Below are 15,458 nucleotides of genomic sequence, written 5' to 3'. Positions count from 1 at the left end.
GTTCTCAGTTTGTAGAAACATATGCTGCTATGAGTCAGTGCACTTCGAGATGGAAAGAAAACAGGAAGTGGACTAATATATTTTGTTGATTAAGGGATAAATATTATCCAGGATATTTAGGCTTCTTTGAGGAGGTAACGAGGAAGTTAGACGAAGGATAGCCAGTGAACATGATCTATTTGGATTTCCAGAAGTCCTTTGACAAGCAGGAAGTTGCTAAATAAGAACCCATGGTGTCAAGAGCAAGGTACTGGTATGGATAGAAAATTGGCTGACTGCAGATGGCAGAGAGTGAGGGATAAAGGGGCCTTTTTCAGGATGGCAGTCAGTGACTAGTGGAGTTCTGCAGGGGTCAGTTTTGGGATCACAACAATTCATGTTATGCATTAATGACCTGGATGAAGGAACTGAGGGCATTGTTGCTACGTTTGTGTATTACACAAAGATAGGTAGAGGGACAGGTAATGCTGAGGAAGTGCATATCTTAGGAAAGATGTATTGGCCTAGGAGTCTGTTCGGTGGAGGTTTACGAGAATGAAAAGCTTAACATGTGAGGAACGTTTGAGGACTCTGGGTTTATACCAAATGGAGTTTAGAAGGATTTGGGGGGGGGGGGGATCTAATTGAAATATACAGAATACTGAATGACCTAGACAGTAGATGTTGGGAAGATGTTTCAATTGGTAGGAGAGACTAGAATCCAAGGGCATAGCCTTTGAGTAAAGGGAAGACCTTTTAGAATTGAGGTAAGGAGAAACGTCTTCAGTCAGAGAGTGGTGAATTTATAGAATTCATTGCCTGTGAAGGCCAGGTCATTGAATATATTTAAAACTGAGATAGATAGCTTCTTGAGTATCAAAGGGATCGAGGTTATGGGAGGAAAACGGGAGAATGGGGTTGAGAAACTTATGGTTGAATGGTGGAGCAGACTTGCTGGGTGAAATGGTCTAATTTCTGCTCCTATGTCTTATGGTCTAAAGACTTGGACAGGTTAGGAGAGTGGGCAAAGAAGTGGCAGATGGAATACAGTGTGGGAAAACAACAAATTATGGATTTTTGATAGGAAGAAAAAAGGCTTAGACTATCTTCTAAATGGGGAAAAGCTTTGGAAATCTGAAGGACTTAGGAGTCCTAGTTCAGGATTCTTTGGAGGCGAATATGCAGGTTCATTTGGCAGTTAGGAAGGCAAATGCAATTAATTTCAACAGGGCTTGAATACAAGACCAGGAATGTACTGCTGAGGCTATACAAGGCTCAGGTCAGACCATATTTGAAATATTATGAGCACTTTGGGGCCTGTATCTAAGGAAAGGTGTGCTGGCATTGGAAGGGGTTCAGAGGAGATTTACAAGAATAATCCCATGGTTGAAGAGCTTATCCAATGAGGAATGGTTGAGGACTCTGGGTCTGTACACATTGGAGCTTAGAAAGATATGGGGATGATCTCGTTGAAACTTACAAAATACTGGCCTGGATAGAGAGGAGGTGGAGAAGGCGTTTCCACTAGTAGGTGAGACTAGGACCTGAAGGCACAGCTTCAGAGTGAAAGGACAATCCTATAGAATTGAGATGAGAAGGAATTTCCTCAGTCAGCGGGAGGTTAATCTGTGGAACTCATGGCTGCAGAAGCCTGTGAAGGCCAAATCATTGAGCATACTTAAGACGAGGTAGATAGGCTGTTAATTAGTAAGGGGCTCGGAGGTTATGGGGTAAAGGCAGGAGAATGGGGTTGCAAAACATTTCAACTATGGAACAGACCTAATGGGCAAATTGGACTAATTCTGTTCCTATGTCTTATGGGCACATCCCTGCTCTTCAGAAGCATCTGGTCAAGTGGATGGGGCTTCAATATAACATTTCACCCAAATGACAGTGCCAGATTCAACTCAGCATATTCTCAGTATCTAACTGGAGTTAGTGTCATGGTAGTGTTCTTATCTCTGAGCCAGGAGCCTAGGTTCAACTCCCACCTGTTACACAGGCGTGTAATAACATCATTGCACAGGTTGATTTGAAAAATTGTACATTACTGGAATGTCAAACTAAATTCGATACATAAGTGCATGAATAGTTTTGACTTAAAACCTTTTAATTCAAATGAGAATGCTACCAATCAGTTAAGGACTATGGAAACGTGTCTGCACCAGCTGTAAGGTAATTTACTTGCCACTGCATCTAACATGCTATGTTGCATGTGGAGCACCTGCTGACTGGTACTTTTGTTTTTAGACATCTTTTGAATTGACATAAAATGGTATTCATTCACTAAAACTTGTACGTATGCAACCATTTATTGTAGGGATAGCAATGTTATTGGCAACCTATTGTGAACAACCATTATTTTGACTTACCATGGAGTGTTGCTTTCAGTCCATAATTGTCATGGGGATGGGGAGAGACCCAGATGAAGACATAACTCTACAGATCTTATTCTGTGGAATCCATGCTGTACTCTTGGAACCAAGAACAATTTTAACAGATTATGTCTTTTTCTGGTCCAGTTATGTAGCTTTCTTTTAAAGATGTGCATGTGGAAGCTTTTAGATTTCTAAGCTTATTCTTGAGCATGGCTGATATTTATTGTCTACCCCTAACTGCCTTGAGAAGATTCTGCTGATCCACCTTCTTGAACTGCTGCAGACCACGTGCTGTCCCAATAACAGTGAAGAAACGGCAATATTTTGAAGATTTAGAGAGAAGTTTGTAGATGGCTGTGTCCCATGTGCCTACTGGACTGTCCTAGATGGTAGAAGTCATGGGTATGGAACATGCCTTCAAAGGAGGCAAGGCAAGTTCCTGCATTGTAGTTGCACAAACGCTGAAGCCATTTTCCACAGAAAATGGAAAGTGTTGGAATTTGAGTTAATGAAGGCAATCTGACTCCGCTTATCGCCTCATGACTCAAATGGGAAAATTGCCTTCAGTTTGATATGGAATCACAGACTGAGTGAAGCTAGTTATTAGTCCCTGCTAAATTAATTCTAATTAGGGAAACAATGGAGATACTTTTGATTTTATTTAAGGTGATGATAAAGGAGGGACAAGTACCCAGAGCTCTTCTGTATGATCGCTACCAAATTTCCACTGCTACAAAGTCGATTGCTGAGTAATCCACTGACTTTCAGAACTGCTATCTGGTTGAAGATTCTGGCGTTGTGAGATTTCCCTGCACAGCAAGTGTGAGAAATATGGTGCTATGTAATGCTCTCTGCATTGGTTTTTCTTTTTGCTATGGATGTTAAAGCTAAAGGCAAAAAGTGAATTTTACTTTTTAAGATAACAAATCTCTCCTGTTCTGTTACAGGTTGATACGGTTGATCAAAATTGCCATAGTTGTGCTGATTTCATTTGCCTTTTGCTGGCTACCCTTCCTCACCAGTCTCCAGCAGTCCCTGCAGGTGCTTCAGAGGCTTTTTCCAATTGACAGAGGCTTGTTTGAGGTATGCTAATAATGAACTTCAGGTGATAAAGCTACCTAAATTTATTTACTCAGAAATATTTGGAAACAGTGATCACAACTCCTTATGTTTTAAGATAACTATGAATAAGGATAAGTCAGGTACTAAATTGTGGGAGGGAAACTGTTATCGGCAAGTCCACATTTGACATGTGGCAGTTGTTTAATGACTTGCTGATCAGAGTTCAGGATCAGCATGTTCCAGTAAGGAACAAGGACAAGGATGGCAAGGTAAGGGACTCTTGGATAACAAGGGCAGTTGTGAATTTAGTCAAAAAGGAAAAAAGAAGCATATGTAAGGTTTAGGAAGTTAAAATTGGTTGAAACTTTATTGCTGGAACAGCACAGCAGGTCAGGCAGCATCCAGGGAACAGGAGATTCGACGTTTCGGGCACAGGCCCTTCTTCTTCCTGAAGAAGGGCCTGTGCCCGAAACGTCGAATCTCCTGTTCCCTGGATGCTGCCTGACCTGCTGTGCTGTTCCAGCAATGAAGTTTCAACTTTGATCTCCAGCATCTGCAGACCTCACTTTCTCCTCGAAGTTAAAATTGGACAAGGCCCATGAGGAATATAAAGAAACCAGGAAAGAACTCTCTCAAGAAATTCGGAGAGCAAGAAGGGGCCATGAAATGACCTTGGCAAACAAGGTTAAAGAGAATCCCAAGGCATTCTATACATATTTAAAAAATAAGAGGATGACTGGGGAGGACCACTCAAGGATAAAGGAAGGAACTGTGCTTGGAGGCAGAGGTTGTAGGTGAGATCCTAAATGAATACTTTGCATTGGTATTCACCCAGGAGAAGGACATAGTGGATAGTGAGATTTGTGCTGAAAATGTGTTGCTGAAAAAGCGCAGCAGGTCAGGCAGCATCCAAGGAACAGGAGAATAAGCCCTTCTTATGCCCGAAACGTCGATTCTCCTGTTCCTTGGATGCTGCCTGACCTGCTGCGCTTTTCCAGCAACACATTTTCAGCTCTGATCTCCAGCATCTGCAGTCCTCACTTTCTCCCCATAGTGAGATTTGTGTGGAGTATGCTAATATGAGATCAAGAAAGAAGTGGTGTTGGATCTCTTGAAGGGCATTAAGGTGGATAAGTCTCCAGATCCCGATGGTATCTACCCCAGGTTATTGAGAGAGGTAAGAGAGGAGATTGCTGAGGCCTTGACCAAGATCTTTGTATCATCATTAGCCACTGGAGAGGTCCTAGAGGACTGGTGAGTAGCTATTGCTGTTCCTCTGTTCGAGAAAGGAAATAGGGATAATCCAGGAAACTAGTAGAAAGTGAGGACTGCTGTTGCTGGAGATCAGAGTCGAGAGTGTGGTGCTGGAAAAGCACAGCAGATCTGGCAGCATCCGAGGAGCAGGCGAATCTATGTTTCCGGCATAAGCCCTTCATCAGGAATGAGCATTCCTGATTAGTCTCACATCGGTAGCTGGGAAGCTATTGGAGAGAATTCTTGGGAATAGGATTGTGCAGGGCAGGTCATGTCTTACTAATTTGATTGAATTTTTTGAGAAGTTGACAAAGGTGACTGTTAAGGGTAGAGCACTGGCTGTTGTCTACATGGATTTTAGTAAAGCTTTTGACAAGATCCTTCATGGTAGGCTCATCCAGAAGATTAAGATGCTTGGGATTCATGGTGACTGAGCTGTGTGGATTCAGAATTGGCTTGTCCATAGAAGGCAGAGGGTAGTGGTGGAAGGGTGCTTTTCAGGCTGGAGGTCCATAATAGTGGTGTTCTGTAGGGATCCATTCTGGGACCTCTGCTGTTAGTTATATATAAATGACTTGGACAAAATGTAGATGGGTGGGTTAGTAAGTTTGCAGATGATACAAAGATCAGTGGAATTGTGGATGGTGTAGAAGGTTGTCAGAGGTGACAACGGGAGATAGATCAGTTGCAAATATGGGCAGAGAAATGGCAGTTTAATCTGGGTAACTGCGAGGTGCTGTGCTTTGGGAGATTAAATGTTAAGGGAAAGTGTATAGTTAATGGCAGGACCCTGAATAGCATTGATTTACAGAGGGATCTTGGGATCCATAGCTCCCTGAAATTAGCCACTCAAGTGGATAGAGTGGTAAAGAAGGCATTTAGCATGCTTGCCTTTAATGCTCAGAGAATTGAGTATAAGATTATTGCTTAATAAGACTTTGATTAGGCCGACTTAGAGTACTGCATTCAGTTCTGGTTGCCACATTACAGGAAGGATGTGGAGGCTTTGGAAAGGGTGCAGATGAGCTTTACAAGGATGTTGCCTCGATTAGAGGGTATGAACTATAAGTATCGGCTAGAAAAACTGCTTGTTTCTCTGGAACAGTTTAGGCTGACGCAAGACTTGATAAAAGACTATACAATTATGAGATTCATCGATATAGGGTTGACGGTCGGAATCTTTTTTCCAGAGTTGAAATGCCTAATACAAGGGAGCATGCATTTAAGGTGAGAGTGGGGAAGTTCAAAGGAGTTGTGAGGTGCAAGTTCTTTTTACACAGAGTGATAGGAAGTCTGGAATTTGCTGCCAGGGGCGGTGGTGGAGGCAGATATGATAGGGCCGATTAAGGAATTTTTAGGTAAGCACATGAATATGCGAGAAATGGAGGGCGGGCAGAAGGCATTAGTTTAATTTGGCACAACACCGTGGGCTGAAGGGCCTGTTCCTGTGCTGTACTGTTCTATGTTCTATTTTCTTTTAAAAATTGGGTTGTAGCTTTGAAATATACTTGACTTCTTCCACATTGCCAGTGTTTGTGTTGTGGGCAGATACTTTAGCATGAATTTGGCTGAATTACTAAAACTTTGGGCAAAAGATATTTTAAGAATTGGGCCAAAGTTGGGAATCCGGTTGTACAACCACATTTAAACGACAGAACTCTGTGTCCTCACCTGACATTTCACTGATAATATTAGCTCAGCATCAGTTTAAGAGTCTGCAGGGGATGACTTATTTGGAAGTGGGTGAGGATTAACTTGAGAAATTGTTAGCGTAAGCACTCTACAACTGACGTGTGACGTGTTGACCATCTCCAATTGCTGTTGAAAAAAAAACGCTGGTAAGTGTAAATTACATGGTGAGCTATAAAATTGATAGCTTGTTCAGTTTGTTTGTAGAATGTGTCAAGTGTTAACCTTCTAACCTTTCTCTGTGTCCTCATCAAATTCAGGGCAGATATTCTATACATGTCATGTACAAGAGAAATGATTCTGTTGTAGTGGGGTGTGGTGGATTTGCCTGTGAAGTTATGTCCTCTCTAGTTGTGACATTGACAACTGTCTCTGCTGTTTCTATTTCCTGTTCTGAACAGAGGTATCAAATATTGCATTCTTGATACTGATATCACAGCTATCCACAGATAGCCCATTTATAGAATCAATCTACCCCAAACATAACCCTTGAAAGTGGTGGGGCAAATACATTATAAACACCAGTCTTGCTGCCACTGACACGGTTGTGCGTATTAAAGACTCACATCAGACTCTGTCTTTAGTGTTTGATTCACTGTAAACAGCCGCTTTGCTGAAATCAAAGTACTGGCAGTTTTAAAAATACTATGACTCATGGCCTAAGTGATTGCAACTCACTTGTTCTGGTCCAAACAGGTAACTTCAGTTTTCAGCACCATTTGCCTGTTCAATTCTGCTACAACAGGAGAAATTATTGGAGCAGGAAACAAGGTTTCAAATTTTTCTGAAGCATCGAAGTAAAAGGGAGCTATTTTTCTCTTGCAAATTTGTTTTAAAATTGTATTTAGATGATGTATTTTATGTGCTTGAACAAAGCCGAAACCCTTACCACACTACCTGTACAGGACAGATTGGAAATACTTCCATCAGTTGGTGAGCTCCATAAATTTGTGCCATCTTTCCTACTTCTCTTATCTGTTTAAAAATTGTTTGTAGAACAATTCACTTTTATTCTTTGGATGTTGGCATCACTGGAAAGGCCTACATCCAAAGAATGCTGAGGAAAAGAAAATATTGATTTAAGGAGAATTTGAATTTAATCCCTGTGCAAGATAGTTTTTTTCTTTTAAAAAGAATGTCCAGTACATAACACTTAATCATTGTTCACTTTAAAAGCATGTCACGTGAAATAATTTTCAAGGTTCTATTCATTTTGAAATGGTTTATAAATGTAACCCCGCTGTTTAAGAAAGGAAAGAAAAAAACTGGGAATTGTTAACCTGTTAGCTTGATATCAATAGTAGGGAAAATACTAATATCGATTATAAAGGATGTAATTATTGAATATTTAGAAAATGATCTGATTGAACAGAATCAGCATGAATTTGTGAAGAGGAAAGTATGTTTTACAAACCTAAGTTGTTTTATTGAGGATATACTGACAGTAGATGTGAGAGATCCAGTGGATGAGGTGTATTTGAATTTTCAGAAGGCTTTTGATAAAGTTCTACAAGAAGTCAGCATGGAAAGTTAAAGCACATGTAATTGCGAGTAACACAATAGCCTTGATTAATAATTGATTAACAGGCTGAAAGCACCGTGTCTGAATAAATTGGCCATTCTTAGGTTGGCAGGCTTTGAACAGTGAGGTACCACAGGGTCAGTGGCTAGGCCCCAGTTGCTCACGATACCTATCAATAGTTGGATGTGGCAGGCCAATTGTAATATTTCCATTGCAAAACTTTTGGGAATCTTAAGTAATGAGGAGAATGAAAAGAGGCTTCACGTGGATTTAAACAGGCTGCATGAGTGGATCACAATGTGACAAATTGAATACAATGGGGACAACTGTCAGGTTGTTAACTTGTGTAGGTGGAGAGTGTTTCTTAAGTGAGAGATTGTAAAAGTGTTAATGTCTAAAGGGACTCTGGTGTCCTTGTTCATAAGTCACTGAAAGTTAACAACTAGGAGACCATGTTGCGGCTGTACAGGACATTGGAATATTGCGTGCAATTCTGGTCTCCTTTCTATCAGAAAGATGTTGTGAAACTTGAAAGGGTTCAGAAAAGATTTACAAGGACGTTGAAGGGAGAGGTTGAATAGGCTAGGGCTATTTTCCCTGGAGTGACCTTATAGAGGTTTATAAAATCATGAGGGGCATGGATAGGATAAATAGACAAAGTATTTTCCTTGGGGTGGGGGAGTCCAGAACTAGAGGCCACAGATTTAGGGTGAGAGAGGAAAGATATAGAAGAGACCGAAGAGGCAGCTTTTTCACTTAGGGGGTGGTATGTGTATGGAATGACTTGTTGAGAAAGTGGTGGAGGCTAGTACAATTGCAACATTTAAAAGGCATCTGGATGGGTATATGGATAGGAAGGGTTTGGAGGGATATGGGCCAGGTGCTGGCAGGTGGGACTAGATTGTTTTGGGATATCTAGTCGGCACGCATGAGTTGGACTGAAGGGTCTGGATCTGTACTGTACATCTCTATGACTCTAAGTCACGTGGGTGTGTTAGTCTTTATTGCAATAAGATTTGAGGGCAAAAGCAAAGCAGTCTTGCTTTAGTTATACAGAACACTGGTGAGACTGCAGGCACAATCTGTTTCTATTTTAATGATGTTTGTTTTCACCTGAATTTCTGCATTGAAACCTCCAGGAGTGTTGTTTACAAGCTTTGCTTCCCTTTGTCCTCACCATGTTAAAATAAAAATGCACTACACATGAAACTCATTTTCTAATATGTTCTTTTCTCCTTTAAAACTGAAGCTTGATTTCATCTGATCAATGCCATTTGATTTATCATGTTTCCTTTCTTATCCTTCAGTCCTTGTACTTCCAATATACACTGGGTGATTTTATCCTTGTTTATGATCTATTTTGAGATTTCAGTTACGATAGTAAAGTGGATATATTTTCTGTGAATGGCCACTAGTCTGTGCTATTGCATAATTTATTTGTAACCTTGGACAGAAAATTAAGATGTTAACTTTTTTTTATTTGCATAGCTCCCTACTCGTGCTGTTGCCAAACAGTAGCAAGTAAAGTAATGTTTTTTATTGCCTTGGTGTTTCAGTAGTTGAGGATTAGAGTTGTTTTCTTGAGCCTGAATTCCATTTTCAATGTTTTCAGCTTTCACTGACCTCTGTAGTTCAATGTTATTGTGCATTTGCCTGCAATGAGTCAGAACACCCTCTGAGAAGCAGGGAAAACTGCAGTGCACCTTAGCCCCCGACCTGATGAAGACTCATCCCAACCCATTGCATTATTTCAGTGATTGGGTAATGTGTGGAGACAGGAAAACACAGATGTAGAAATAAAAATTAGAGTTGGCTGAATTCAAACTTTCCTGGTCCAGCTATGTTATTCAGTAACATAGAAAGAAAATAATAGTGAGCAATTTATGGAAAGGTTGTCAGAATTAAAATCATTTGCATTAAAGAAAAATAGGAAGGGACATGATCCTGACATCTTTTGAGCCATGGGTTATAAGTTGTATTATGTAATAATATTGTTTATGATACATAACGCCTATTGATGTCTTGTTTTGACTTGCAGATATTTAGTTACTCTCTCTTTATACAGTGGTGAGGTCACATTACATCTTTATGACAGCAATGTACCAAGATGAACATATTTAGACATTAATGGAAGAATAAGTCATAGAGATGTACAGCACAGAAACTCAGTCCAACACGGCCATGCTGCCCAGATATCCCAACTCAATCTATTGCCACTTGCCAGCAGCCGGCCCATATCCCTCCAAATCCTTCCTATTCACATACCCATCCAGATGCCTTTTAAGTGTTGCAATTGTCTAACCTCCACCACTTCCTCTGGCAGCCCATTCCACACACGCACCACCCTCTGCGTGAAAAAGTTGCCCCTTAGGTCTCTTTTATATCTTTCCCCTCTCACCCTAAACCCAGGCCCTCTAATTCTCCCTCACCCCAGGGAAAAGGCTTTGTCTATTTAGCCTATCCATGCCCCTCATGATTTTATAAACTTCAATAAGGTCACCCTTCAGCCTCCGACGCTCCAGGGGAAAGAGCCCCAGCCTATCCAACCTCTTCCTTTAGCTTAAATCCTCCAATCGTGGCAGCATTCTTCTAAATCTTTTCTGAACCCTTTCACGTTTCACAACATCCTTCCAATAGGAAGGAGATGGTACAAAAAGATGCCTTTAGGCCCATCGAGTATACTAGCTTTCTGGACCGCAATCCAGTCAATTTTGTTTTCATATGTGATCCTGGCCATTCTGCAAATTTGTTTTCCTTGATTGCCAATTCAGTTTCCTTTTGAAATTACCATCCTCTTGGCAAAACATATCTGGTCATCACTCAGTGTTGGGGTGAAATAACCTCTTCCTCACAACCCTACTGTATCTCTGATCCAAAATTTTGCAATCTGTTTCCCACAAACATTTTGTTATTAGTAAGCTTGGATCTTTATTTAGGTTCTGCAGCAGAATCACCAGGTATTAGTATATATTTGAAAAAAAAAACAGGAAATAACTGAAACATTAATTGAAATAAGATAATGCCATATAGCCTATCAAGCCTTAGGAGAAGAACATGCTGAAGTCTCTGAGAAAAGACCCCAAACTACCAGTGTGAAAATGCAATCATGTTAGCTAGCCCTGCCTGATTAGTTTTATACATGGAAACTAATCACAGTAGTTTATGAACTATTGTATTTAATGTTTTGTTAATTCCATGATCTACATAACTTGTTATAATTCACAATTCTCCTCTTAACCAGAATGTATCCAACTTCTTTAAAGAAGTTATTCTGCTTTTGCTGGATATCTGCTCTGGATGCTCTCAGTTCTATTAGCAAGAAAACAAAATACCTAATTTTTTTTTGCAGAACACTTGTTTCTCCAGTGAATCACTGAGAGATTAAAATAATTATATTGTTTACCTTTGGTTTTTATTCATCATGTAGAATAGATTCAGCAAAAAAACTGATTAAGCTGAATAAATTAATTCTGCCACATAGGATCCACGTAAATATCTGGTTTGGAACAGAATGTCATATCACAATGATTTGTGTCCTGCTGACAACAGTAATGGGAAAAGACTATTGTCTGCGGATAACATCAGAATGGATGAATGTTCCAGAAATTTTATGCTGTAAATTGTTAAATGGGAGAAATGCAAACCAGAGAATAGAAATTTGATAGATTACACATAGTGTGGAAGGAGTGTGCTTGATGAATTTGATGGCCTTTTTTCATTCCCTGCTTTCTGATCTCATTTGTCTGACAATGAGAACAATTCTACTTCTTGTACTTGTTTCAATTTCCAAGTATTTCATGTCCCAAAATTGGCTTTGTTACACTTGTGCAAAGCGTCTCTGCATCTTTGAGAAGACCTTGTCTTGTTATTCATATTTCAAATGTGTATTTGCTGGTCAACGTCCACCGCATGTTATCATGTCCGTGGTTCATTGTTAGTATGAGTTAACATGATACTGGACAGAGAAGCAAGGAAGTAAATGGCTGCCATGTAGGCTCTGGTGCAATGAAGCTGTTGAACGAGTAATCTAAAAATTGGAATTGCAAATGTTTTCAACTGTTAACATTTCCCAAGACCAGTGGTATTCAGTGAAACAATTTGCATGTTATCTCTCATTATTTACATGTGTTTTCAAAATAGGATAAAGTCGGAAATGTGTGGTGCAGCTTATCAGTGTTTTTGAAGGTGAAGAAGGTTTTAGCTCCTGCAACCCAGGTTTGGCTCAGGTAATGCTTTGGCCTTGTCAATATTTCATAGTTTGCCTTTCATCACCAATACCCCCCATTGATGATGTGTTTTGTTTTAAGGAATTGTGATTAACAAACAAATACATTCTGAAATTTTAAATTAATAGGTCTCAATTTTCTCCCTACTTTTACTAAAGATAGTAACTTGTATTGGGAAGTGGTTCAGTAGTGGTTCAGCTATTCTCAAATATCATGCTCAAATAGCCATTTCGAAAAGGCTGGAATGTTTATACCATCTTCAACCAGATGATGCATGTCCCTTCATTCTGAAGGCCCCAGCATCACAGATACCAATCTTTGGCCATTTTAATTCATTACCAGTGATATAAAGAAATAGCTGGGTAGACTGCATGCAACAAAAACTGGGAGCCTTGAGAACATCCTGGATGTAATGCTGAAGACTCGTGCTACTGCCAAGCTGTTCTAGTACACTAACTACTTGCATCTACCTAACAAAGTGGAAAATTGCCAGCTATGTCCTGTCCACCAAAACTGGACCAAGTCTTAACTCACCAATTAATATTCCATCAATCATCTTTCAGCCATCAGTAAATTGATCAAAGTGTCATAATTGAGTCATTGACATCTACGGCACAGAAAAAGATCCTTCAGCCTATCAGGTTTGCACTGGTTAAAAACATGCCCAACTATTCTAGCCCCATTTCCCAGCACTTGTCCCATATCTTTGAATGCCTTGGCATCATTACTGCACATGTAAATACTACATAAATGTTATGAAGGTTTCTGCCTCTACTACCCAGGCAAGCAGTAAGTTCCAGATTCCCACCACCTTCTGGATGCAAACATTTTCCTGATATTCCCTTTAAACCTGCTTGTTAATTTACATCTGTACCTCTGGTAATTGATCCTGCCAAGGTCTTGTCTACCTAATCTCTGACTTCCACTAGTTTGTACACCTCAAAAATGTACCCGTTCAGTCACCTGTGCTCCAAGGAAAACAAACCCAGTCTGCCCAATCTCCCTTCTGTTGTGGATTCAACTATAGGTGAGGCTATTTTGGATCTGGTTATGTGTAATGATCTCAGTAAAAGATTCTTTTGGAAACTGACTATAAGATGGTAGAATCTAGTATTCAGTAGGAGAGTGATAAACTTGAGTCGGAAATAACCTGAGTAATTACAAAGGAATGAGGGGAGAGTTGGTTCGAGTGGACTGGGAAAGGGGTTTAGCAGAAAAAATAGTTGTTGAACAATGCCAAACAGTAGTTCATGGTTCACAACAAAGATATACCCCAGTGAGGAAGGGGATTCTCAGAACGGGATAAAATGACCAAGGTTAACCACGGAAATTAAGGATAGTATCAAATTGTAAAAATGTATAATAGTGGTAAGCTCGTGGATTGGAAAGTTTTAAAATTCTATAAAAGGTGACAAAATAAATAAGAAAGGTGGAAAAAATAAACATTGAGGCTAAACTATCAATAATATAAAATAAATCGTATGAAGAGCTTCTTTTAAATATATAAAAAGAAAGAGGTAGTGCTATCGAATGGCATTTACTCACTAGTAACCTGCTCAGTTTGGTTTTGCTAGGACCTCTTGCTCCAGACATTATTACATCTTTGGTCCCAACATAAATACGAGCTGAATTCCAGAGGTACATTGAGAGTGATTGCATTGATATTCAGGCAGCACCAGCAGTCAGTGTGACACCAAGGAGGTTGGTAAAATTAAAACCAGTGAGAATGAGGGGAAAGGTCTTTGTTGGCAGTAGTCAGGCCTAGCAGAAATTAAGTTGGTTGTGGGAGTCCAGTCATCTCAACCCTAGGATATCACTGCAAGATTTGGTCCTGTTTAGTCACAATCAAACTGGTGTCCTCCTTCAACTCAAATCCTAGGTATACGTATCTGCTTCCACGATTACATTTCCTGTTTGGTCAGATGTCTGTGCCCAGGTGCAACAAGCCGAGGAGAACATTCAGGTTCGGGCTGATGATTAGCAACAAACTAGAGGGCATAGGTTTAGGGTGAGAGGGGAAAGACTTTAAAGGGACCTAAGGGGTGACTTTTTCATGCAGAAGGTAGTGTGTCTATGGAATGAGCTACCAGAGGAAGTGGTGAAGGCTGGTACGATTACAACATTTAAAAGGCATCTGGATGGGTATACGAATAGGAAGGGTTTAGAGGAATATGGGCCAAGTGCTGGCAAATGGGAATAGATTAATTTAGGATATCTGGTTGACATGGGCGAGTTGGACCGAAGGGTCTGTTTAGGTACTGTACCCACAAATGCCAAGCAACAACAACCACTAACCAGAGAAAATCTAATCACCTCACCGTGATATTCAGTGACATTACCATTGCTGAATCTTCCACCATAAACATCCTAGGGGTTACAATTTAGCCAAAACTTAACTGGGTAAATACCATTACAAGAGCAGATCAGAAAGTATGTTCAATACTAGGAAACTCATTTCCTGATGCCCTACTCCTATCCCCCATTTACTAGGCACAAGTTAGGAGTGTGTTGGAATACTTGATTCTCTGCATGAGTGTTGCTTCAACAACATATGAAGCATACCATCCTCCAGGACAAAGCCTATTTAATTGAAACCCTATTCACCACTTTAAGCATCAATCCCCTCCACAACAACAGCAACAGTATATCCAGTCACTAGATGGACAGCAGTAACTCACCAAGGCTTCTTCAACAGCACCTCCAAAACTCATACACTCCTGGAAAGAACAAGGATCCAGCATCTGCACATTTCTGTCCAAGTTCACCCCATCCTGACATGGATCTATATTTTCATTCCCTCTCGGTTGGTGGGTCAGAATTCTGGAACTCTTAAGTAGCGATTTTTGAAAAGGTTTGTAGCTCAGATTGAGGTGCTAGATTAGATGTAAGTTGCTCGCTGAGCTGGAAGGTTTGTTTTCAAGTGTATTGTCGTCATACCAGGTAATATCAGTAAGCTTCCAGTGAAGCACTGGTGGTATGCCCCGCTTTCTATTTGTGTTTAGGTTTCTTTGGGTGGGTGATATCATTTCTGGTTCTTTTTCTCAGAGAATGATAGATGGGGTCCAAATCGATGTGTTTAGAGTCATAGAGATGTGTAGCATGGAAACAGACCCTTTGGTCCAACCCGTCCATGCCAACCAGATATCCCAACCCAATCTAGTCCCACCTGCCAGCACCCGGCCCATATCCCTCCAAACCCTTCCTACTCATATACCCATCCAAATGTCTCTTAAATGTTGCAATTGTACCAGCCTCCACCACATTCTCTGGCAGCTCATTCCATACACGTACCACCCTCTGTGTGAAAACGTTGCCCCTTAGGTCTCTTTTATATCTTTCCCCTCTCAC

The 15,458-nt window shown here is 40.4% G+C and overlaps 1 protein-coding gene across 1 annotated transcript in view; it reads left to right on the top strand.

The window, feature by feature from the left end:
• Positions 1–15,458, top strand: part of alg6 (ALG6 alpha-1,3-glucosyltransferase) — a 37,867-nt gene that overhangs the window by 17,486 nt on the left and 4,923 nt on the right. Inside the window, exons 8-9 of the mRNA XM_043699452.1 lie at positions 3,305–3,440; positions 12,025–12,110. Of these exons, the coding sequence (XP_043555387.1) occupies positions 3,305–3,440; positions 12,025–12,110 (222 nt within the window). The remainder of the gene's footprint in view (positions 1–3,304; positions 3,441–12,024; positions 12,111–15,458) is intronic.

The sequence above is a fragment of the Chiloscyllium plagiosum genome, chromosome 11, assembly GCF_004010195.1.
Source record: "Chiloscyllium plagiosum isolate BGI_BamShark_2017 chromosome 11, ASM401019v2, whole genome shotgun sequence".
Classification (NCBI taxonomy): domain Eukaryota; kingdom Metazoa; phylum Chordata; class Chondrichthyes; order Orectolobiformes; family Hemiscylliidae; genus Chiloscyllium; species Chiloscyllium plagiosum.
This window is presented reverse-complemented; position numbering and strand designations above follow the sequence as displayed.